The following is a 23,261-nucleotide window of genomic DNA, read 5'->3' as shown; positions in this document are numbered from 1 at the left end:
CTGAAAAGCAGATACTCATGATAAGCAAGTTGATTCCCTCTACAGTCCGTGGAAAAGCTGGAGTTCCGAACCTCTTGGAAGGCAGAGATGAGTGGTAGGAGGGGAGGGGATTGACAAAATGCTATTGCACACTTAATAGGCTACAGTATAGTGTAAACATAACTTTTCTATGCACTGAGAAATCAAAGAGTTGTGTGACTCTTTTTATTGTGATATTTGTTTTACTGCAGTGGCCTGGAACCGAACTTACAATATCTTTAAACTATGCCTATATTCTGCTCATCACAACTACTCTGCTCAGTAACTGCTACTCAGGGGACTTCCCTGGTGGCGCAGTGGGTTAAGAATCCGCCTGCCGATGCAGGGGACATGGGTTTGAGCCCTGGTCTGGGAAGATCCCACATGCCATGGAACAACTAAGCCCGTGCGTCACAACTACTGAGCCAGTGCACTACAGCCCGCGAGCCACAACTACTGAGCCCGCGTGCCACAACTACTGAAGCCCGCACGCCTACAGCCCGTGCTCTGCAACAAGAGAAGCCACCACAATGAGAAGCCCGCGCACTGCAACAAAGAGTAGCCCCCACTCGCTGCAACTAGAAAAAGCCCGCCGCAGCAACAAAGACCCAATGCAGCCAAAAAGAAATAAATACATTTATAAACAAAAAACAAAAAAACCCCTGCTACTCAGTCCTTGACTAAATTACAACTGATTTTAGAATAATTGATGTCAAGTGGTTTGATTATTGGTGGGGCATTTATGAAAAGCAATTCTGGTTTTTAAGTGTTCATTAAGACAAAACAAAACTCCTTTCCATATTGTATGTTGGTGTCAAGAGAAACTGACTTTGGACAGAGAAATATAATCTTATATAAACTATTATTCATTTTATGGGTCTTCCCTGGTGGCGCAGTGGTTGAGAGTCTACCTGCTGATGCAGGGGACATGGGTTCGAGCCCTGGTCTGGGAGGATCCCACATGCCGCGGAGCAACTGGGCCCGTAAGCCACAACTACTGAGCCTGCGCGCCTGGAGCCTGTGCTCTGCAAGGAGAGGCCGCGACAGTGAGAGGCCCGCACACCGCGATGAGGAGTGGCCCCTGCTTGCCGCAACTGGAGAAAGCCCTGGCACAGAAACGAAGACCCAACACAGCCAAAAATAATAAATAAATTAATTTAAAAAATATTATTCATTTTAATACAACTATATAAAATGTTTTAAAAATTCTGTTAAAAAATACTAATTTGCAGCCTCAAATGTTCAAACAGCCAGCAAGATTCTCTTTTTGAGTTCATCCTTCATTTTAATTTCAAACAGAAGATGACTGAAGAAGTTGGTGCTCCGGTGAGCTGGGCGTGAGAGCATGGAAGAATTAAACCATTCCCTGAAAAGAAATCTGCTGTGCTTCAAACCAACATAATCACACAAATCAAAGGCTGTCTAGGAATCACACACATTAGCATGTCTTAGCAGAGTTCCATATCACCTCAGAAAAGGCACTTCCATGAGGCATTTACACTTGTCTATAAATGTGGTGTCCTCAAACTCTGTGAATATTTCCTATGTATGGACACATTGTACGGTTCTTACCTTTCCAGATCCAAAGACTGCCTCTTGGGCGTATCTGATGAGACACTCTTTGCAGAACAAGTGAGCATCTGCACACTGCGTCAGTTCCTCAAATGGAAATTCCCCGTAGCAGCAGCGGCACTCAATCAACTGGCCATCCTGCAAGCCACCAGAAACACACATGAAATTCCCTACACTCAAGTAGAGGGGGCAGCCATGTTTCATATTCACCCACCCCCGAATACATTCTGAGGTGAAAAGCAATCCCTAGAAGCCATAAAACAATGATGAGCTGTTTTGTTTGTTTGTTTGTTTTTTTGCGGTACGCGGGCCTCTCACTGTTGTGGCCTCTCCCATTGCGGGGCACAGGCTCCGGACGTGCAGGCTCAGTGGCCATGGCTCACGGGCCCAGCCGCTCCACGGCATGTGGGATCTTCCCGGACTGGGGCACGAACCCATGTCCCCTGCATTGGCAGGTGGACTCTCAACCACTGCGCCACCAGGGAAGCCCAAGCTGTTTTTGCTGTATAAATCTAGCTTAAGATGATAGTACAAATATTAATACGTAGCTAAAGACAGTGAGAGTTTCATGTTTTTTTGGGGGTATTCTTTGGTATCATCCTTTGTATAAAGTTATCATATTCATGAACTCCATGGTACCAGCAGAACTGTAACATCTATAATCAGATGTTAACATAACAGTCAGGGACAAGTGGCATGAGGGATATTATTTTTAAAGTTTTGGGCTTCCCTGGTGGCGCAGTGGTTAAGAATCGGCCTGCTAGTGCAGGGGACAGGGGTTCGTGCCCCGGTCCGGGAAGATCCCACATGCCATGGAGCAACTAAGCCCGTGCACCACAACTACTGAGCCTGCGCTTTGAGCCCGTGAGCCACAACTACTGAGCCCGTGCGCCACAACTACTGAAGCCCGCACGCCTAGAGCCTGTGCTTTGCAACAAGAGAAGTCACCACGATGAGAAGCTCATGCACTGCAACGAAGAGCAGCCCCCGCTTGCTACAAGTAGAGAATGCCTGCGCGCAGCAACGAAGACCCAATGCAGCCAAAACTAAATAAATAAAATAAGTTAAAAAAAAAAGTTGGATTTTGCTCCTTATTATAAGACAAGAGTGCGATGGGGTCACGACTCAGCCCAAACTTTATCTTAAGTGACTACTGAAGCTATATAAAGCAGCATCTCAAGTACTGCGAGTACCAGGAAACTTATGCTTTTTATTAAGGGCAGTGATTGATCCAGTCACTAGTCCATTTCTACCATGTTAGAAGAGGCCACTACATGAGGATGGCTGACATCATACAAAAGCCATCTGGTCCTGAGGTTAGACACATCTCTTCCTTCTAACTCTATAAGTGATACGTGAATCCTAAATTTTGCTCTAAAAGTCTATCCAATGGATTCCAGGCAATGTTTTTTAAGGGGCACGACTCTAACAATATTATCTTCCCTCCAAATCTGATCCAATTTGGAAGCAAAAGTAACTATAATGGTTTAAGTACCTGACTGTAACTTAGCCGAAGCTCAAACTCAGCAGATCAACAGCAAAGGTTATACGGGAATCAATTTGTCATCAAAATGCTCAGGAAATGTGAGAAGAGAAAACAGCTAATGAAAATACCCAGAATAAATTGATTAGGTGAGATTTTAACTACCTTTTGATACTGTTCTTCATTCATCTGCAGGGCAAGCAAAAAGTCTTCGTGCTGAGGAACAAAAAACCATACACACAGATGCAAATTTAGTCAAGATGCCACAAACCATTTAGCATTTACTTTCATAAACATAAAAAAACCCTATTATTAATAGTCATCTCTTCAGTTACATAGTTTAGTAGTTTAAAAAGTTACCTGAGAGTAAATTTAAAATGCATCAGAACACTACACATGAAAAAGGAAACCATATAAGTACCAGAATATATGGGGGAAATTCCTTAAATCTGACTCAAAATATAGAAGGAATAAAAGACTGACATAAAACACTTATGAAGAGTACAGAATAGCATAAGCCAAAAAAAAAAAAAAAAGAATGGGTAAAAACCAAGCTTGACAACATACTTTGTTGGTGAGGTTAGCGGGAAACAGGCACTCTTGTACATCACTGGTGGGAATGCAAAACAGTACGACCACTACGGAAGGGAATTTGGCACCATATAACAGTTACGTAAGTTTTTACACTCCAATTCATCAATCGCACTTGTAGGAATCTATTCCAAAGTTACCCTGGGGCATAAATATGAAGTGATGTATGCGCAAAGTTATTTATCATGGCACTATTTATAATAGCAAAAAACTGGAAACAACCCTGAATGTCCCTCAATAGGGGAATAATTGAATCAACTCTGGTACTGCAGACAATGGGACACTAGGCAGTTTTAAAAAGGAAAGAGAAAAATCTCCATGGATTGCTGTGGAGTCAAGAAGCACAGTTAAGTGAAAAAGGCAAGGGTAGAACAGTGTGTACCTTTTAATAAGAAAGAAAGGTTTATAAATAAATATATATATATATATATATACACATATATGCTTTTACATAAAATAAGAAAAGACAAACCAAAAACTATTAATAATGGTTATGTATAGAGGGAGTTAGAGGACATGGGGAGGACAGACAGGACAGAGGCTAGATCTCTCTGAATGTTCCTTGTTTTATAGTTTTGACTTTAAAAATACTTTACGTAACTGAACAACAGAATTAAATGAAAAAGAAATTAAAAACCAATTCCTTAAAACTTAAAAATAAACAAATAAACTTCTTTGCTTACCAAGTTAATGGCATAACCACACACTTATTTCAAGTAACTTTATAATATTTTAATTTCAAATTCCTAATCTAAGCTATAAATAAATCCTAGACCATATTTAGCAATATTATTGGTAATAATACTGGGTTGTTATTTGGGATCTACTAAGTATACAACATAGGATAAAGGAAATAAGCCGTTATGGTAATGTAATTAAGAGCCAAGATTTTCAGCATAAGAGAAAAGAAATGCTTACATAAAATGAAAGAAGTAAAAAAAAAACCTGTAAACCAAAGTTGAAATAAAAATCTTAGTATGAACTTCCACTAAAAGAAAATATGACACCTTGGAAAAGTTGGTGATTCCAGGTCCAGGTTAGGAAAAGCAGAAGTTGAACCTGGGTCACCAGGTGTGCCAGAAAGCAAGGATACTGTCAAAGACGACTAGGTCCAGGACAGAGGAACTAACTTGAAGGTGACGCCACTGGCCAAAGAAGGGACAATTTGGACATCAAAAAGATGACCACAACCATCTTGCCAATACTTCAACACTTCTCTGATGAGACTGGCAGTGATATTAGCAAATGTGGTGTTTTGATACTATACTATGAAATGTGCCAATATCTGGAAGGTCTACATAACTCAGTGAATCGGTGTTTATGATAAAATCATGCATGGGTGAAAGATCTATTTGAACTGCAAGCTACACTAACAGATTTTAATGTAACAGATACAGTCACAGGTAACTCTATGACGGCTGCATCAAGATGACAATTCTCCAAAAGTCCAATTTCTGCTTGAGATCCAGAATTTTATCATTGGTCATAAATAATCACTTCATTCATTTTTGAGAAAATTCCTGCTAAATACCTAATTTTGAATAATCACAGTTTTTTTGTCAGTCATTTTTTCAAGTAAAAATGGTGGGGTTTTTTCGGGGGGGGGTAGGGAGGAGGGCCTAATTCAGCAACTTGCAATTCGATGTTACAAATGTTTCTCCTTGAGAAAACCATCATAGTCAGTATGCAGCAAAAGCACTTTATGCATACATTCAGCCCTCCATATATGCAGGTTCTGTATCCACAGATTCAACAACCTCGAATCAAAATTATTTGGGGGAAAAAAGATTCTAGAAAGTTCCAAAAAGAAAAACTTGAATTTACAGTGTGCTGCCAATTATTTACAGAGCATTTACATTGTATTAAGTGTTGTAAGTAATCTGGAGATGATTTACAGTATCCGGGAGGATGTGTGTAGGTTATATGCAAATACTATGCCATTTTATACAAAGGACTTGAGCATCTGTAGATTTTGGTATTTGTGGTGGGGGTCCTGGAACCAACCCCCTGTGGATACAGAGGGACAATTGTACTTCCCATTTTGTCATACAGAGTATTGAAAAGATGTTTTCAAGGGTTAAAATTTCATAAAGTAATAATTTCAACTGCTTCATCAAAGCATCAAATACATTTTTAGACGACATGGGCTTTTTTTGTTGTTTTTTTAAATGTGAGTGCATGGTGGTGAAGAAAGTAATGATTTCCAGTAGAGTTTGGTGCCACTGGCTTGATTCACCCTAAGGCACCATTACTTTTGTTCCTCAGTACAAATTCAACAATGTGAAAAAGGTAAATATCGTCTTATCATGATAAGAGATCTGACGTCGCAGACATCCTAAAGAGTCTTGGGAAACCCAGGGGTCCATGGGGCAAATTTGAGAGTTGCTGGTCTAGAAAACACATATAGGCACACTTCATTTTACTGCACTTTGCAGACAGTGCCTTTTTTTTTTTTTTTAAAAACAAACTGAAGGTTTGTGGTAACCCTGCATCGAGCAAGTCTATCAGTGCCATTTTTCCAACAGCATTTGCTTACTTCATGTCTCTGGTCACATTTTGGCAATTCTCGCAATATTTCAAACTTTTTCATTATTATTATTACTGTATTTGTTATGGTGATCAGTGATCTTTGATGTTACCATTGCAACTGTTTTGGGGTGCCATGAACTGCACCCATATAAGACAGTGAACTTAATCGATAAATGTCATGTGTGTTCGGACTGTTCCACTGACTGGCCATTCCCCATCCTTCTCCCTCTTCTCCCGCCTCCCTATTCCTTGAGACACAACAATGCTGAAATTAGGCTAATTAATAACCCTACAATGGCCTCTAAGCATTCAAATGAAAGGAAGAGTGGCCCATCTCACTTTAAATCAAAAGCTAGAAAAAATTTAAGCTTAGTGAGGAAGACATGCCAAAAGTTGAGACAGGCCAAAAGCTAGGCCTCTTGCACCAAACAGTTGGCCAAGTTGTGAATGCAAAGGAAAAATTTTTGAAGGAGATTAAAAGTGCTACTCCAAAGAACACACAATGATAAGAAAGTGAAACAGCCTTACTGCTGATATGGAGAAAGATTCAGTGGTCTGGACAGAAGATCAAACCAGCCACAATATTTCCTTAAGCCAAAGCCTACTCCAAAGCAAGGCCCTAACTCTCTTCAATTCTATGAAGGCTGAGAAAGGTGAAAAAACTGCAGAAGTCTGAAGCAGGCTGAGGTTGATTCCTGAGGTTTAAGGAAAGAAGTCATCTCCATAGCATAAAAGTGCAAGGTGAAGCAGCAGATGCTGATGCAGAAGCTGCAGCAAGTTATCCAGAAGATCTAGCTAAGATAATTAATGAAAGGTGGCCACACTAAACAACAGATTTTCAAATGTAGACAAAACAGCCTTATATTGAAAGAAGATGCCATCTAGGACTTTCACTGCTAGAGAGGAGAAGTCAATGCCTGGCTTCAAAGGACAGGCTGACTCTCTTGTTCAGGGTTAATGCACCTGATGACTTGAAGCTGAAGCCAGTGATCCTTTTACCATTCCAAAAATCCTAGGGCCCTTAAGAATTAGGCTAAATCTACTCTGCCTGTGCTCTATAAATGGAATAACAAAGCCTGGATGATAGCATATCTGTTTATAACATGGTTTACTGAATATTTTAAGCTCGTTGTTGAGAACTACTGCTCAGAAAACGATTCCTTTCAAAATATTCCTTTACTGCTCACTGAAATGCTCCTGGTCACCTAAGAGCTCTAATGGAGATGAACGAGATTAATGTTTTCATGCCTGCTAACAAAACATTCATTCTGCAGCCCATGGTTCAAGGAGAATTTTTGACTTTCAAGACTTATTATTTAAGAAATACATTTTGTAAGGCTTATAGCTGCCATAGCGATTCATTCCTCTGATGGATCTGGGGCAAAGTCAACTGAAAACTTCTGGAAAGGATTCACCATTCTACATGCAAAGAGGAACATTCATAATTTATGGGAAGATGTCAAACTATCAACACTAACAGGAGTCTGGAAGAAGCTGCTTTCAATGGAGACATTAACTGCAGATGTGGCAGAAACAGCCAGAGACCGAGACTGAGAACTGAACTGCTGCAATCCCATAATAAAGCCTTAACGGGCAAGGAGTTGCTTTTTATTGATGAGCAAAGAAAGCTGTTTCTTGAGATGGAAACTACTGGTGAAGATACTATGAAGACTGCTGAAATGACAACAAAGGATTTAGAAAATCACATAAACTTAGTTGATCAGGCAGCAGCAGCAGGATTTGAGGAGATGGACTCCAATTTTGAAAGAAGTTCTACTGTGGGTAAAATGCTATCAAACAGCACTGCATGCTACAGAGAAATCATTCATGAAAGCAAGAATCGATCGATTCAGCAAACTTCATTATTGTCACATTTAAGAAATCTGGACAGCCACCCCAGCCTTCAGCAAGCACCACTCTGATCAGTCAGCAGCCACCAACACTGAGGCAAGACCCCTCACCAGCAAAAAGATTGTGACTCGCTGAAAGCACAGATGATGGTTAGCATTTTTTAGCAATAAAAGTATTTCTTTTTTTAAAAAAAGTATTTCTTAATTAAGGCATGGACATTGTTTTTTTTAGACATAATGCTATTGCACACTTACTAGACTACAGTGTAGTGTAAACATAACTTTTCTATGCACTGGGAAACCAAAAAATTCATATGACTAGCTTTATTGCAATATTCACTTTATTGCAGTGGTCTGGAACTGAACCCGCAATATCTCCGAGATCTGTCTGTATTAAATAACCAATATATGTATATTCCAGTTGACTTGCACATTTGATGGCATATTTGGAAGAATTAAAGAGCTAAATGGAATCTGTTTTTTCCTCCATTTCCTCTAATTTCCACCATTAGAGGGTGAAGGAGGTGAAACAGATGTGTTTACTAAGCTCCAGTTAAAATTCTCTAACATAAATCTGATTTATGAAACTGTGAACTTTAGTCAGTGTCATTACAAAACCTAGTTTTGTTTTCCTTTTAAAAGTTTTCTAGTTTATTCAAATGAATCACTTGAAAGAAAAGGCAAATCGTATAAGACAGTTTTATACTATGCCCTAACAGCAAACCAGAATCCCAGAAACGCATTCCAAGCACACCTTCCTACCTCTGCCATCTCTTTGATTTTCTGCTCATAGAACTCCTGCTCTTGCTGCACAGCTGGAAGGAGAGCACGCCGGTCATAAGACCTACAATGTCGCCGCTTATTTTCCAGAAAGAACATCCTCTTTTCTATTTTTTTGTCACCTAGAAGATAAATGACAATGCAAAATCATGCAGACAACTGTTCTGCTAGGAATCAGGCAGCCATCCCAGTCCTCTGTGGCCTGGTCCTACAGAGGACGGTTAGTGACTCTCCCATAACATATTCTCTGGGGGAAAACTGGGCTCCTTACCATTCCCTAACATTCCACGCACTTCCCGACTCTCTTCCTCTCCACCCCTCCCTCGCTCCTGCTTATTATAATCCAACTGGAAGGTCTCTCCTAGCCTGTTAGTACTGCACTGTGTGAATATACCACAGTTTATTGTGCATTCACTACTGAGGACAGGCAGGTTTACAGTTTTGGGTTATTATGACCAGAGCTGCTATACATATGCCTGCAACTCAGCTGAGAATACATGAAGGAGTAGAATTGCCGGATCAGCTTAGAAAACAGTGCCAGTTTTCCAAAGTGTCTGTTCCAATTTACACTCTCCCCCCACCAGCAATGTATGTGAGTTTCAATCGCTCCACATTGTCCTCAACACCTGATGACATCAGTTTTTAATTTGAGCCATTCTGGGAGGTGCACACGTGTTTCATGTATGTTTAAAAATTTTTTTATTTTGAAAATTTCAAAGACAGAAAAGAGCAGTACCTAGATTTACAATAAATAACACTTAGAATAAAAGCTAACAAAATGACAAATGTCAAATCTTGCAGTTGGTCTGATTTAGGTTTTGTATTTCTTTGGCTGATTTGGTAATGTACATTTTCTAGAAAACTGTCTATTCCATCCAGATTTTCTATTTACTCAAAAAACCTTGATAATCTCTTTTGATTTTATCAATATTTACTATACACTGATACACTTTATTTTCCCTCTCTTTTCTCTTGTTCACTCTCACTAGTTTTTTTTTTTTTTAACTCTCACTAGTTTTTAAAAATTAAAACTTTTTTTTCATTGATTATTTAGAAAACCAGTTTTTGGTTCTCTATTCTGTTCCATCTATCTGTCTATATTTCTGCCAAGCCCACCTGGTTTTCTTTTTAAAGAGTATTTATTTATTTTATTTATTTATTTAATTTTATTTTTTTGGCTGCATTGGGTCTTAGTTGCAGCACACGGGATCTTTGTCGCGGCATGCAGGATCTTTCGTTATAGCGCTCGTACTTAGTTGCCCTGAGGCATGTGGGATCTTAGTTCCCCGAGCAGAGACTGAACCCGTGGTCCCCTGCATTGGAAGGTGGATTTTTAACCACTGGACCACCAGGGAAGTCCCAAGACCACCTGATCTTAATCACTGTAGCTATGTAGTAAGTCTTGAAATCCAGTAGTCTGATTTCTCCCACTTTATTCTTTTTAATAATCACTGGGACTTCTCTGGTGGTGGAGTGGTTAAGAATCTGCCTGCCAACGCAGGGCACACGGGTTCGAGCCCTGGTCTGGAAAGATCCCACATGCCACAGAGCAACTAAGCCCGTGTGCCACACTACTGGGCCTGTGCTCTAGAGCCCTCGAGCCAAAACTACTGATAAATAAATTTATTAAAAAAAATAATTTTAGCTATTCTAGTACCCTGCCTTTCCGTATAAATTTTAGGATACCTTGCCTGTATCTACAAAAAAATCTTGCTGGGATTTTGACAGAAATTACATTAAGCATGGTACCAATTTGGGGAAGATTTCTTCACTGAGTCTTCCAATCCATGAACATAGTACGTTTCTACATTTATTTATATTTTCTTTGATTTCTTTCTTCAGTGTTTTGTAGTTTTCATCATAAGTCCTGTACAGGTATTGTTAGATTCACATCTAAGTATTTTATTTTTTTCAGAGCGACTTTACTTTTCAATTTATTTATTTATTTATGGCTGTGTTGGGTCTTTGTTGCTGCGCGCAGACTTTCTCTAGCTACAGTGAGTGGGGGCCACTCTTTGTTGCGGTGTGTGGACTTCTCATTGCGGTGGCTTCTCTTGTTGCGGAGCATGGACTCTAGGTATGTGGGCTTCAGTAGTTGTGGCACGTGGGCTCAGCAGTTGTGGCTCATGGGCTCTAGAGCGCGGGCTCAGTAGTTGTGACACACTGGTTTAGTAGCTCCGTGGCATGTAGGATCTTCCCGGACCAGGGATCAAACCCGTGTCCCCTGCATTGGCAGACAATTCTTCACCACTGCGCCACCAGGGAGGTCCCAGGAAGGTGCATTTTTGGCTCGATATAAAGGAAGAACTTTCTAAAAGACACAGCTGACCAACAAGGGAGTAGAACATCTTGTGAAGTGGTACTTTCTTTTCTCTCCCACTGAAAGAAACAAATACTGAATGACTATGTATTAGGGATGCCCAGTCTAAACTGTGGATAAATTCAGATGAATGAAAAACCACCTATACACGTCCCCACTTCCATTCTGCCACAGATCTGTGAGAATGTCATGTCAGGAGAGGACTGCTTCACAAAGTAGCTTGGCGAACTTCGAAGTCAGAGCCTAGGATGTTCTCTTTTAGATCCTGAAGAGTTCAAAAGTTCAAATACTTTCCAACTCTATAACTATCTCATGGATTTTTCATTTAGTCACACCTGAAGTCAAGTTATGAAATTAATTACAGATGTAATGGAAAGACACATAGGAGAAAAGAAAAGGGAAATATTCTTATTTATGACATAATCTACAGGAAAAATTGAAGTGTAACTCTTTTCTTAGACACAAGCAACTAAGATCAAATTTGTTACAAAATTCAGCAAGTTTACCTTGGCGGGGGGTGGGGAGTTAGACCTGAAGTAACCTCTTTGAAAGAGCTTTCAGCAGTTACTTCATCAATATGAATAACAGAATTTTAAATAAACAGCTTAAGTGGCAGTTTAAGAGCTGTCTGGTTTTTTTCTGTGTAGAAGCCACTCTCTCAGGTGAGTCTCTCTCAAGTGACTCCTCTGCAGTAAGCAATCAATCACTGGTCTAGCTTTTACTATGTAGTGATAAGGTTAATTCTTGTCAAACCTTCAAGACCTCTTTTCCCCCCAAGCTGAAGAATGTCCCCAAACACTTTTCCACATGTGAGTCTAACACTACACACAATTTTCCTGTCATGGTATATCCTAAACAGAAAGATGACAAACGTAGCCACCTTCTAAAAACACCAATGTGCCATCAAAGCAGTCATGTCAGTGACACTCCTCAGACTGCTGTAACAGGGCACTTCTAAGCAGCCACACCACGACTCCCCTTACGGGCTGCGTGGAAGCAGATGGCTCTGCAAACACCATCAGCAACACTCACATTTGGCTATTACCTTGTTCAAATTTGAAATCTATGTAAGAATACTGATTCATTTCTTTTCTCTTTTTTCTTTTTCCACTGGTTTCTGGTGATAGCTCCTGCCATTTTTTAATGGCATCAGAAAAGGCCTAAAAATTGAGAAAGGGAAAGGTTACCGCTGTAAATGGGACAAAAAAAGTACATGAAACATCGGCAATCCCCAAATCTCATGACTCACAGCTATCTTCCCTACATGGCTTACCAGAAAAGGCAGCAGCAAAATAAACAGGTAGCATTTCATTATCTTCATTTTCTCTTTCAACAACTGCTATAATGGTAGAACCAAAATGCTTACTGATAAAGGTACACAAGAAAATAGAAACTACTGAAGCTGTCCTTGAATAAGCACAGCTTAAATCACATAACAAATGGCTACAAGTTATATTTTACAGGCAGCATCTTACATGGTGTTTCCCTGGTCAACACTCCCTCCTCCACTTCCCCCACATTCTCATTGCTTTCACCCACATCCCCACTTTGTACTGAACACTGAGTGCAAAATTCTTATGCCAGTGATAATCCCTTTTCTTCCATTCTTTTAGCTTCTACCCCTTTTTAGATCTTTCCAATAGGCATTTAAAGGTGCTCAAGTCTCTGCCTTCTTAAAAAAAAAAGAAAACCTTTCATTCCCTGACCTCCTTCCTCTTCCAGCTACCAGCCCTTTTCTTCCTCCTCTTCTTTGTAGCCAAACTCATCAAAAGAGCCATCTGTACATCATTCCATCACCTCGCCTCCCACAAGCGGCCAACTCCCTCTAATCTGGCCTCTACCTCACCTTTCCACTTGCTAATCTTCCTAACACGGGGCTAACTCCTCATCTCACTGGATCTCTCAGCAGCACAAACAATGCTGCCTGCTCCACTCTCCTGACTCCCTCCTTCCTCGCTGCCTGCTGCTCTACCTAGTTTTTCCACGTTGGGAGTCCTCAAGGCAGCCTTGGCTCTTTTCTCACCCGACAGTCTCTCTAGGTACACCTCATCCAGGCTGGTAAGGCCACCTTCCATATGCTGACGACTCTCAAAATCCCTTCTCCAGTTCGTATTTCCCACCTTTTTTGTCCATTCAGCCAACCAATGAATTGCTTTTACTTGGATGTCTCACAGGCCCCACCCAGCATGCTGGCAGTTCAGCGTTTCCCAGACAGAATTCATGATTTCTAAGGATCACCCTTGCATCTTAATCTACCTCCTACTTCCCTTCCTTTTCAAAGCTCCTAAGTTTGGGAATCAGAAGGGAATTACCATTCGTTGTGCGCGCCTCCTATAAGCTAAGCACTACATGTGGCCCTTTCAAGTCCTTACTTATTTAATTCTCAGAACAATCCTCTGAGGGAGGTGTTATTTATTTTATAGTAGAAGGAAGCAAGGCTTAGAGGAAGGAACTTGCCCCCAGTCAAACCTTAATTAAAGCTAGTATAGGAAGTCAGGCCAGTCTCAGAACTAAAGCTCCTCTCTTTAACGCCACCTTGCCCTCAGATTTCAGTGAAACCCCATCAAGAGCTGGCCAACAGCAAGATCCATCTTGCTACCTCTCTATATCCCGGATCAACGTCCTCCACAGCTGCAGTGCCTCCTCCCTTGCTTTCTGTTTCTTCTTCCTGTCCCGCTACCCAAGGTGTTCCCCACAAATCCTTAGGCACCAATCTTAAAGTCACATGGTTTGTACTCAGCTGCAAAACTACTAATCTATACCAAGTTTTATCTACAGGTAAAACCCCACCCTTGAACCAGGGCTATGTGTAAAAACCCAGGAAAGGAGGCAGGATAAGTTATTATGATCTGCATTTAAAAAATGAGGTAATTAAACAGGAGATGTCATTTATCAGCAACTGATTACTGGAATGTGAACTCAGAGCTCATAACTGGTAGGTAGTCTATGGGGTTTTCAACCACACTACACTGTCATAAAACACAGAGGCTTCTGGGACTTCCCTGGCAATCCAGTGGTTAAGACTCCACGCTTCCAACGCAAGGGGCCCGGGTTCAATCCCTGGTCAGGGAACTAGATCCCGCATGCCGCAACTAAAAGATCCCACATGCCGCAGCCAAAACCCGGTGCAGCCGAATAACTAAATATTAAACAAACAAAAACCATAGAGGCTCCTGACTGGAAGAACTGAGGTCATTACCTTGGTCCCATTTAAATACTGTTTCTAGTTAGCAGGAAAAAAAAATCCATATATATGAACACAAACTTATACTTGTCAGGAGGCTGTACCTTAAAACAAAATGTTGCCTAAAAATTAAAGGCACCTCCAAAATCTTACCTTAATAGTTATATTAACATTCATTACTTATCTTTTTTTGTTTTTTTCTGGTCGTGCCTCTCAGCTTGCGGGATCTCAGTTCCCCGACCAGGGACTGAACCTGGGCCAAAGAAGTGAAAGCGCTGAGTCCTAGCCACTAGACCACCAGGTAACTCCCTACTTATCCTACTGACTAAAGGTCCAGCAGACAAATAAAATTAGAGAATCAGAATTCCTTCCTTTCGAGACCAGCTGGTTATAATTCACACCTACACAACCAAAAGGCATCACAGTTACTTTTTCTTACCTTTTAGCCTTTCACATATTATTCCTCTAGTGAAAGCATCTTTAAGACCTTGTTCAAATGACATCTTCATTTCTTTCCTAGTGCCCTCATGCACCTTTATTCACTCTATTTTATAATACTCAACACATTGCTTTAGCCTTATTTTAAACTTTAATCTCCTCAAACAGACTGAAAACTCTTTGGAAAGAAGCTAATTTGTATTCTACGCATGTCAGCGTCCTCAGGGTCTAGTCAGTAACTACCACAAAGTAAGTACCCCAAAAACCTAGCAGGAAGAACACAGAACAGATAATGAAGAAAAAAATTTCAAAAATTTTCCTTTTGTTGTTTCTGGCACTTTTCCCTCCAGCCTGCTCACACTCACAAATCAAATACCCACTCAAAGTATTCGTTTTGAGAATCAAGGATACAGTCTGGTAAGATTTTTGGGCCATCTCTGACAACAGCCAAACCTCTTTTAAGGGATGACCTAAAAACATGACAATGGTCATGTGATGATGCAAAAGCTGAGAAGTAGACAGAGACTCCTCTGTGGAGCCTGATGGAAAGGTCAGGTCCAGGGACAGGGATATGTTACCTGCATGGAGACAGAGATGAACATTCAAGTACACAGAGGGAGAAATCTAAGAAGCCTGGGTAGTCAATACCCTGAGAACGACCACCTCAGAGAACAGAAGTCAAGGGGTGGGTTAAAAAAGATGGCCCTGTCCACTAGCATTAAGCTCCATGAAGGAAGGGAACCTCTATATTTACTGTGACATTCCCAATGTGTGACTTATGGCAGGCATTCAACAAACTGCCTGAAAGAAAGAGGTAGTCACATCTGGGGCAGAATTATTGAGAAGAATTAGGAGGGGAAATAATTTTTCAATCCAGTAGAACCATCAGTCAAGCATGAGTGTGTAAAGGGAGACACAGAAAGTTGTCAGGATCTAGAATACAGAAAATTAATCTTTGTCAAAAGGCAAAGGGAATTCCCAAGATAACAGCTATGCAGCAGGCGTGAAGAACAATCCAAACAGACTGGAGTCTACCAGCAGATGAATGGATCAAGAAGGTGTGGAATATATATACAATGGAATACTACTCAGCCATAAAAAAGAATGAAATGTTGCCATATGCAACAACATGGATGGGCTTAGAGGGCATTATGCTAAGTGAGATAAGTCAGACAGAGAAAGACAAATACTGCATGATATCACTTACATGTAGAATCTAAAAAATACAACAAACTAGTGAATATAACAAAAAAGAAACAGACTCACATATACAGAGAACTAGTGGTTACCAGTGGGGAGAGGGAAGGGGAGAAGGGAAATATAGGGATGGGGAATTAAGAGGTATAAACTATTAGGTATAAAATAAACTAAAAAGGATATATTGTACAACACAGGGAATATAGTCAGTATTTTATAATAACTATAAATGGAGTATAACCTTTAAAAATTGTGCATCACTATACTGTACACCTGTAACTTATGTAATATTGTACAGCAAGTACACTTTAATTGAAAAAAAAAGGAAAAACAAAGAACAGACTGGAAGAGGAAGGAGGGGAGGGCTCTGGGTAAAAAAAAAAAAAAAAAAAAAGAAATGAGAATTGACAGGTTTGACAATAAGCAAAACTAGAATAACTTTCAAGTTGTTGGGTGTGGAAAGATTTACCCAGAGTCAAAAAACAAAACAACAAAAAAAGCAAATGAAAAAACCAAGGCAACTGATTTTTAACTCTATGAAAAATACAAAATTCAAAAAAAGGAAACATTATCATAGTACATTACTTGCCCTAGCAGTGAAGATTTCCATAGTCATAATAATGACAATGCTAAAAACAGATTTAAAAAGCTGTATGCATCTAAAAGATGAGTGTGTGTTAGATCTAGAACCTCCATCTACCATAAAGAGTAAACTATAACAAATGAATCAAGCCTAATTATATGTTCATAAATGTGGAGGTAAATACCAGAAAAAAAAACATAAAAGAGTTGTGAGTTGCCTCTAGAGAGGACAGGAAGAGGATGAAGAAGGGGGCTTCAGCCTGCCATTTACAAAATTATAAATGAGCATTTTGCCACTATTGTATTTTATTTATTTAAAAAAATTTTTTGGCCGTGCTGCACAGCATGCAGGATCTTAGTTCCCTGACCAGGGACTGAACCCGCACCCACTACAGTGGAAGTGCAGAGAGTTTTAATCACTGGACAGCCAGGGAAGTCCCTGATTATTTTTAAACTATGGAAATTAATTAGTTTGATAAAAATAAACATTCATTTTAAGAAGTAGTTCCTGTTGTGAATTTTAAGGATGACCAGTTCTCTCCAGTTTAGAAGTTATTCATTGAAAACACTTAGTGCTGATAGCATTTCTGTCCCTACAGAACTTTACAACCAGAAGAAACATTACTGCAGCTGCACTGGGGTCTCCAAGAAGCTTACCCACAGGATACACCCATAAAAAGAGTGGAGCTAAAATATCCACAAGTGCACACATATGCGGGTTGAGGCTTCCTGCACTCTGGGCCTCCATACCACAGGCTTGGAACAAACCAGAGTGGGGCCTGCTGGTCACAGGCCTCTCTAGCATGAATTCAGCGCTGCAAACCTAAGGAGGCCAAACCACCAAAGGCTCTTGTGCTCTTGTACTACACTAGGGACCAACTCTGAAGATAGCACTGAGTAACTGTTAAGTAAAATGGTTTGAAAATTATTCTGTAGCACACAGAAGTGTGAAGGGATGGAAACTTGTTACTGAAACTTGATATATGTAAGGCACTGTGTTATAGGCCTGCTATGTATTATCTCATCTAATTCTCACATTACCCATCTAAGACATTCACTATTCACTAACAGAAAACTGAGCTCTGCAAGTTTAAGACACTTGCTCAAAGTCACACACCAACAAGTGGCAGAAGTAGAATTAAAATTCAAGAGAGGGGCTTCCCTGGTGGCGCAGTGGTTGAGAGTCCGCCTGCTGATGCAGGGGACATGGGTTCGTGCCCTGGTCTGGGAAGATCCCACATGTCGTGGAGCGGCTGGGCTCATGAGCCATGGCCGCTGAGCCTGCGTGTCCGGAGCCTGTGCTCCGCAACGGGAGAGGCCACAACAGAGGCCTGCGTACGGCAAAAAAAAAAAAAAAAAAGCAAGAGAGAGAGAAAAAAATCAAACCTAAGTTTGATCAAGATTCTAGATGTAACCATCAATTTATACAAAATTCAGGGGACAGAGGAATCATTTAATTACAATGCAGGGGTGCAGTCAGCAAAATCTAGACTTCGAAAACCTGTAAGATAAAACAACCCAGTTTTCCCCAACAAATAGGCAGGAAGGAAAAATAAAGGGGGAAGAAAGAGAGAGAGCTTACAGATTTTTAAAAAGAGATTTAAGAACTTATCAATCAACTGCAATAAACACATTTTACTTGGAACGCTATGACCAAACAAGCCAAAGATTTTTGACATATTCAGAGAAATCTGAATGCTGACTGGATAGCTGATGATGTTAATTTTTAAGCTGCGATAATGGTATTTTGATTGTGTTTTAAGAATTATTTTGTCTTTGTATTTTTCTTTTAAAGATAAATACTGAAATACCTATGGATGAAAAGAATGAAATGAAGCTTGGAATCTACTTCACAACAGTCTGGGAGGGAGAAGCGTGTAGGGGTGGAAATACAATACAACAAGACTGGGAAGGAGCTGATAATTGCTGAAGCTGAGTGACAGTAAGCAGGGGCTTTTTACAATACCATCTTTACTTCTATATGTGTTTGATGTTTACAGTAAAAAGTGAAAAACAGAGAAATCCACGGAGAATTGACTTCGTCTTCAGTCAGCATACCTTCCCAAAGCTATCACCATGTTTGGGGAGTGGCGCAGGGAAGACATGCTATTGCTGAAACTAGGAAGCATCTCCGGGTGTGTTTTCTACATCCCTGTCCACGTGAGTGTAACTTCCTACAAAGCAGAAGTCTTGTGCACTACGTCCATAAAGCAGGGAGACTTTCTGATTGAGCACATCAGATTTTAGCTTCTGTCAAACATTATTTCTCCTTAAACACCTTACATTCATTCAAATAGTCCAACCCACCTCTTTCCAAAATCCTGCAAATTTTTAAATTACCCATCAAAACAAACAGACACCATAAAAATATAAAGGGCCAGAAAAACGAGGAAAAAAGGAAGGTATGAACAAGAACTGAGCCACAAAGCCCTACAACCTCCCACCCATATAACTAGTAGGACTTCAGTGGGGAGAACCATGTGTGAGCACAGTTACTCTTACTGATCTCAGGATGGCGGGAGGGACGTTACCAATGAGGACCAGCCCACACCCAGACCACAGGGGCTGTCTCCTGCTGCCGCCCTCTTACTTCTCATCTAAGCTCCCTGGGAGCTCGGAAAAGGTGTGAGGCACCAAGCATCAGTAAAGACGCCAGGCAGGGCCTAAAGATGAAAGAGCCGCTTCTTTCTCAAGGTCATTATTTTGCGGGGGGGAAGCTCATTCATTTTTCAATGACAGTACAGACATTCCCTCTTTAGCATGGGGAATGAGACTCAGAAACAGAAGGCACTATCTCTGTGTTCCCTTCAGAGTAATTTTACCTAAAATGAACCTATAATTAGGAGTTTGTTGACAGCTGCCTAGATGTTATCAATCTAAAGGTGGAATGGGCCTACACTCAGCAAATTTACCGATGTTCACCTTCTTTCAGGTTATGACCCAGTGGGTGTTTTAACCGTTGAAGTAACTCCACATTTGCTTGTCTTCTGGAAAGAAAAGCACACTGTCTGCTGAGAATCACCAGAACTTCAGCCGGAGAAATGGATTCAAAGACAGGAGAAAGAAGAGCAACGAGTCAGGGACCTGTTGGTGCTCACTCGTCCATCCTGGCTGACTGCCATGAAACGGGCACTGTACAACGGACTTCACTAAATTAAGCAGGTCTGCTACCCACTAGTGACCAGCACCCTTCCAAGCCCTGGAACAGAGGCCCTTACATGGAACCTTATTTAGGGCCTAGAAGAAAAAAACAAAACCTCGAGAGCTTTCAGTAGCTGCCTACTCTCTTCTGAGGCAAACCACCACTCCCTGGGCAGAGCTGGGTTCCTGGGCCCTTTACAGACTCTACATGTAACTGTTAACTGGGCCATCTGGGGGAGGATTGTGGTGGCCAGCTCCAAGTCAGAAAGCAAATGAGGGAGGAGTAGCACTGAAATGCATCTTTTACACTCTAGTCATCCGCATTCCATGGAAAAATTCATTACCTTCCATGTCTTTATGGTCAAACCAGAACTTCCCTGCTTCTAATATGTATTTCTTTTCATTCAGTTCTTCCTGATCAGCAAATACCTTTGTCTATGTATCTTCACCCTGACAAACTCCTTAGCTCTTTACCATCATAAACCATGCCAGTTTCCACAAGCGGAACTCTTCATTCTGTTACCATGGGAAGGAGCAGTCAAGAGGTGTAACCCCACCAGGGAGAGCAAGCAGAGCACCTTTCGGGTGATTGCATAGTGTCCTTTGAGCTCATGCAGGGCCCACTTGATGTCCTGACTGCTGAGCATTTTGAAGTCGGCCATCAGGAGGTCAGCAGCTTGGATGAAGCAGCGCTGGTCAAGAGGAGCCAATTTAGCATAGTCAAAAAAGTCTATTTTAGGCAACTGAAATGAGAGAGAGGCACAACATTAGAGGCCAGACGGTGCATTTCCTGTGAGGGGGAAATCATTTGAAGAATTATTTACTACAGAATAGAATAATCTGACTTGCACTCATAATTACTCTAAAGGAGGATACCAACCCTGAACAGAGATGAAGAAATGATAGTCAGACAGGTTAAACAGTCTGTCTGGAGTCTGAAGACTAGTTTTACTAGTTGGAACTATGAAAAAGTATAGCTGGGGATTTGAACCCAATTTTTTAGCCATTTTCTTTTCACAAAATGTTTAGAAAAATGAATTTTTTTCCAGCTACAAAATACAGGCATACTTCAGGGAAACTGCGGGTTTGGTTCCAGACCACTGCAATAAAGTTAGTATCACAATAAAACGAGCCACACAAATTTTTTGGTTTCCCAATGCAAAGAAAAGTTAAAGTTATGTTTACACCATACTGTAGTCTTGTAAGTGTGCAACAGCATATGTACAAAAAAAAAGTACATGCTGCAATAATTTATTGCTAAAAGATGTTAACCATCATCTGAGCTTTTAGCAAGTCAATCTTTTTGCAACAGTAACATCAAAGGTCACTGATCACAGATCACCATGACAAATATAATAATAAAGTCAGAAATATTGTGAGAATTACCAAAGTGTGACATAGAGACACGAGGTGAACAAATGCTGTTGGAAAATGGCACCAACAGATTTGCTCAAGGCAGGATTGCCACAAACCTTCAATTTGTAAAAAAAAAATTGTAACATCTGAGAAGCACAAAAGTAAAGAGCAATAAAATGAGTAATACCCATACATAAAAGAAAGAGTCAAAAAGAATTTGTGGTAAGTAGAAGGATGGTACAACAGATCCCAGTGAAGCAGTTCTGAACTATACTTTCCTTCAACCGCTTGACACACTAAATGCTAGTCTGGATCATAAATGAAGACAATGATTAAGATTTCTAAAAACCAAACTGTTTATATCTTGATACAGGATTTGGCTACACAGGTGTATGTACTGTATATAAATCTTATACAAAAAGAAAAACTGTAAACAGACATTAAACTCTAGGCAATAATCTGCATGCTAAAGTATTTAAGGGGCAGTGTATTGATGTTTTTGCAATTTACTTTGAAGTGCATTATAATGAAATAAAACATGAGAGGAATGTGCTGATGGACACAGGGATGGACATGTGACAAAATGGACATAGTAAAATGTTAACTTTTAATAGTCCTGCTGGTGGGTATATAGGTAATCAATGGAAAAGCCTTCTGACTTTACTGTATGTTTGAAAATTTCATAATAAAATGTTAAAAAAAAACCTAAAATGATATAAATAATCTGGTCCAATTCTTGTTTATCTTAGGAACTTCCTTTGTAGGATTAAAGATATGGAGGATTTGTTTAATTCTTTGTGGGAAAGGGAAGATAGAGTTACAATGAAAGAAGTCAAATACAGAATTCAAAGTGACTCAGATGGAGAAATCCCACTGAAATATATATTCTGAAATCCTCTATTCCTGGATAGTCTTAAAAAAATGTGTCCTGACAGAGCAGTTTATTCCCTTAAAACTGATGGAAAGAGCAGAGCATCTCCAAGTAGACACTGCGAAACAAGAGCACAACTTGCCTTCATCTCATCTTGGCTGGCAAGCAGGCTGCTATTGGGATTGATAAGGACTCTATCTTCTCTCTTTGGATAATCTGGGTTTTCCAGAAGAAAATTACAAAGTCTGCAAAAATAAATGATGTTACTTTCACAGTGCTTCCAAATCCCACACCTACCCACTGATTCAAACATAATGTGTGAAAATAAAGTTTCTAGACACACATTATAAATGACCTATCAGGGAATTAAAAAGTTTGCATATCAGAAAAACAAAACAAATAAATAGACAAAAGACAGTTACACTGAATCTCTATTTTTACTTGCTAATTTAAAAAGTAATATACATACTGAAATATAAACTCTGAAGTTTTTCTATTAGTTGGGTATCAATATAATGAAGTCACTGAAATTCTTACTGGTTGAACTGTATGGGGAAAAGTTTGTATTTACATTCACAATTAAAAATAGTTTTCTAGGGCCTCCCTGGTGGCGCAAGTGGTTGGGAGTCCGCCTGCCGATGCAGGGGATACGGGTTCGTGCCCCGGTCTGGGAGGATCCCATATGCCGCGGAGCGGCTGGGCCCGTGAGCCATGGCCGCTGAGCCTGCGCGTCCGGAGCCTGTGCTCCGCAACGGGGGAGGCCACAACAGTGAGAGGCCCGCATACCGCAAAAAAAAAAAAAAAAAAAAAGTAAGGATATAGAGAATAAGATGACATAAGAGATGTATCACCACCCAGATTTACAAATGTTAACTAACAAGGCCCTTCACCCTATAACAACCAAAGAAGGCAACAAACTGTACTCCTGGGATGATTCCACACAGACAAGTACAGCCTGGCGGTATGCAGCACGAGCCACTTCAGTAGCAAGAAAGCTTCCCAGTCACAGGGCAACCGGGGCTTCCCCTCTCCTCTACCTTCCTTCCCTCGCCCCTGCAGATTCTGAAGATGACTCCACTGCCTCAAAGGTGCCCCACCATGATTCTCACTCAACTCCCTTCTCCCCAGGTCTCTCCTGTCCAGTGTCAGGAGCGCAGCCTCTAATTAAGACAGGTCTAGCAGGAAGAAGACAGAGAAAAAGTGTTCACCTCCAGCTCCTCTCCTCACCAAGGGCCAGTGTGTGGGGACTAAAAACTAGGGAGGCATGCTTCTTTTGCAATCCCCCTCAGGACCCTCTGCACTGGCCGGAATACAAAGCCCAACTGCAAAGCCCCCTCTTCCTCCTACTC

At 40.6% G+C, this 23,261-nt stretch overlaps 1 protein-coding gene across 5 annotated transcripts in view; it reads right to left on the bottom strand.

The window, feature by feature from the left end:
• RNF216 (ring finger protein 216) overlaps window positions 1-23,261 on the bottom strand; it is a 176,414-nt gene that overhangs the window by 102,246 nt on the left and 50,907 nt on the right. For all 5 annotated transcript variants that reach the window (XM_060120646.1, XM_060120647.1, XM_060120648.1 and 2 more), the window contains 6 exons: window positions 22,055-22,157; window positions 20,264-20,428; window positions 12,189-12,303; window positions 8,806-8,945; window positions 3,239-3,289; window positions 1,591-1,728 (listed from right to left, as the gene is read on the bottom strand). In XM_060120646.1, the coding sequence (XP_059976629.1) occupies window positions 1,591-1,728; window positions 3,239-3,289; window positions 8,806-8,945; window positions 12,189-12,303; window positions 20,264-20,428; window positions 22,055-22,157 (712 nt within the window). The remainder of the gene's footprint in view (window positions 1-1,590; window positions 1,729-3,238; window positions 3,290-8,805; window positions 8,946-12,188; window positions 12,304-20,263; window positions 20,429-22,054; window positions 22,158-23,261) is intronic.

This window comes from Mesoplodon densirostris, chromosome 16 (genome assembly GCF_025265405.1).
Source record: "Mesoplodon densirostris isolate mMesDen1 chromosome 16, mMesDen1 primary haplotype, whole genome shotgun sequence".
Classification (NCBI taxonomy): domain Eukaryota; kingdom Metazoa; phylum Chordata; class Mammalia; order Artiodactyla; family Ziphiidae; genus Mesoplodon; species Mesoplodon densirostris.
Note: the sequence above shows the minus strand (reverse complement) of the source record. Positions and strands in the feature narration are given on the sequence as shown.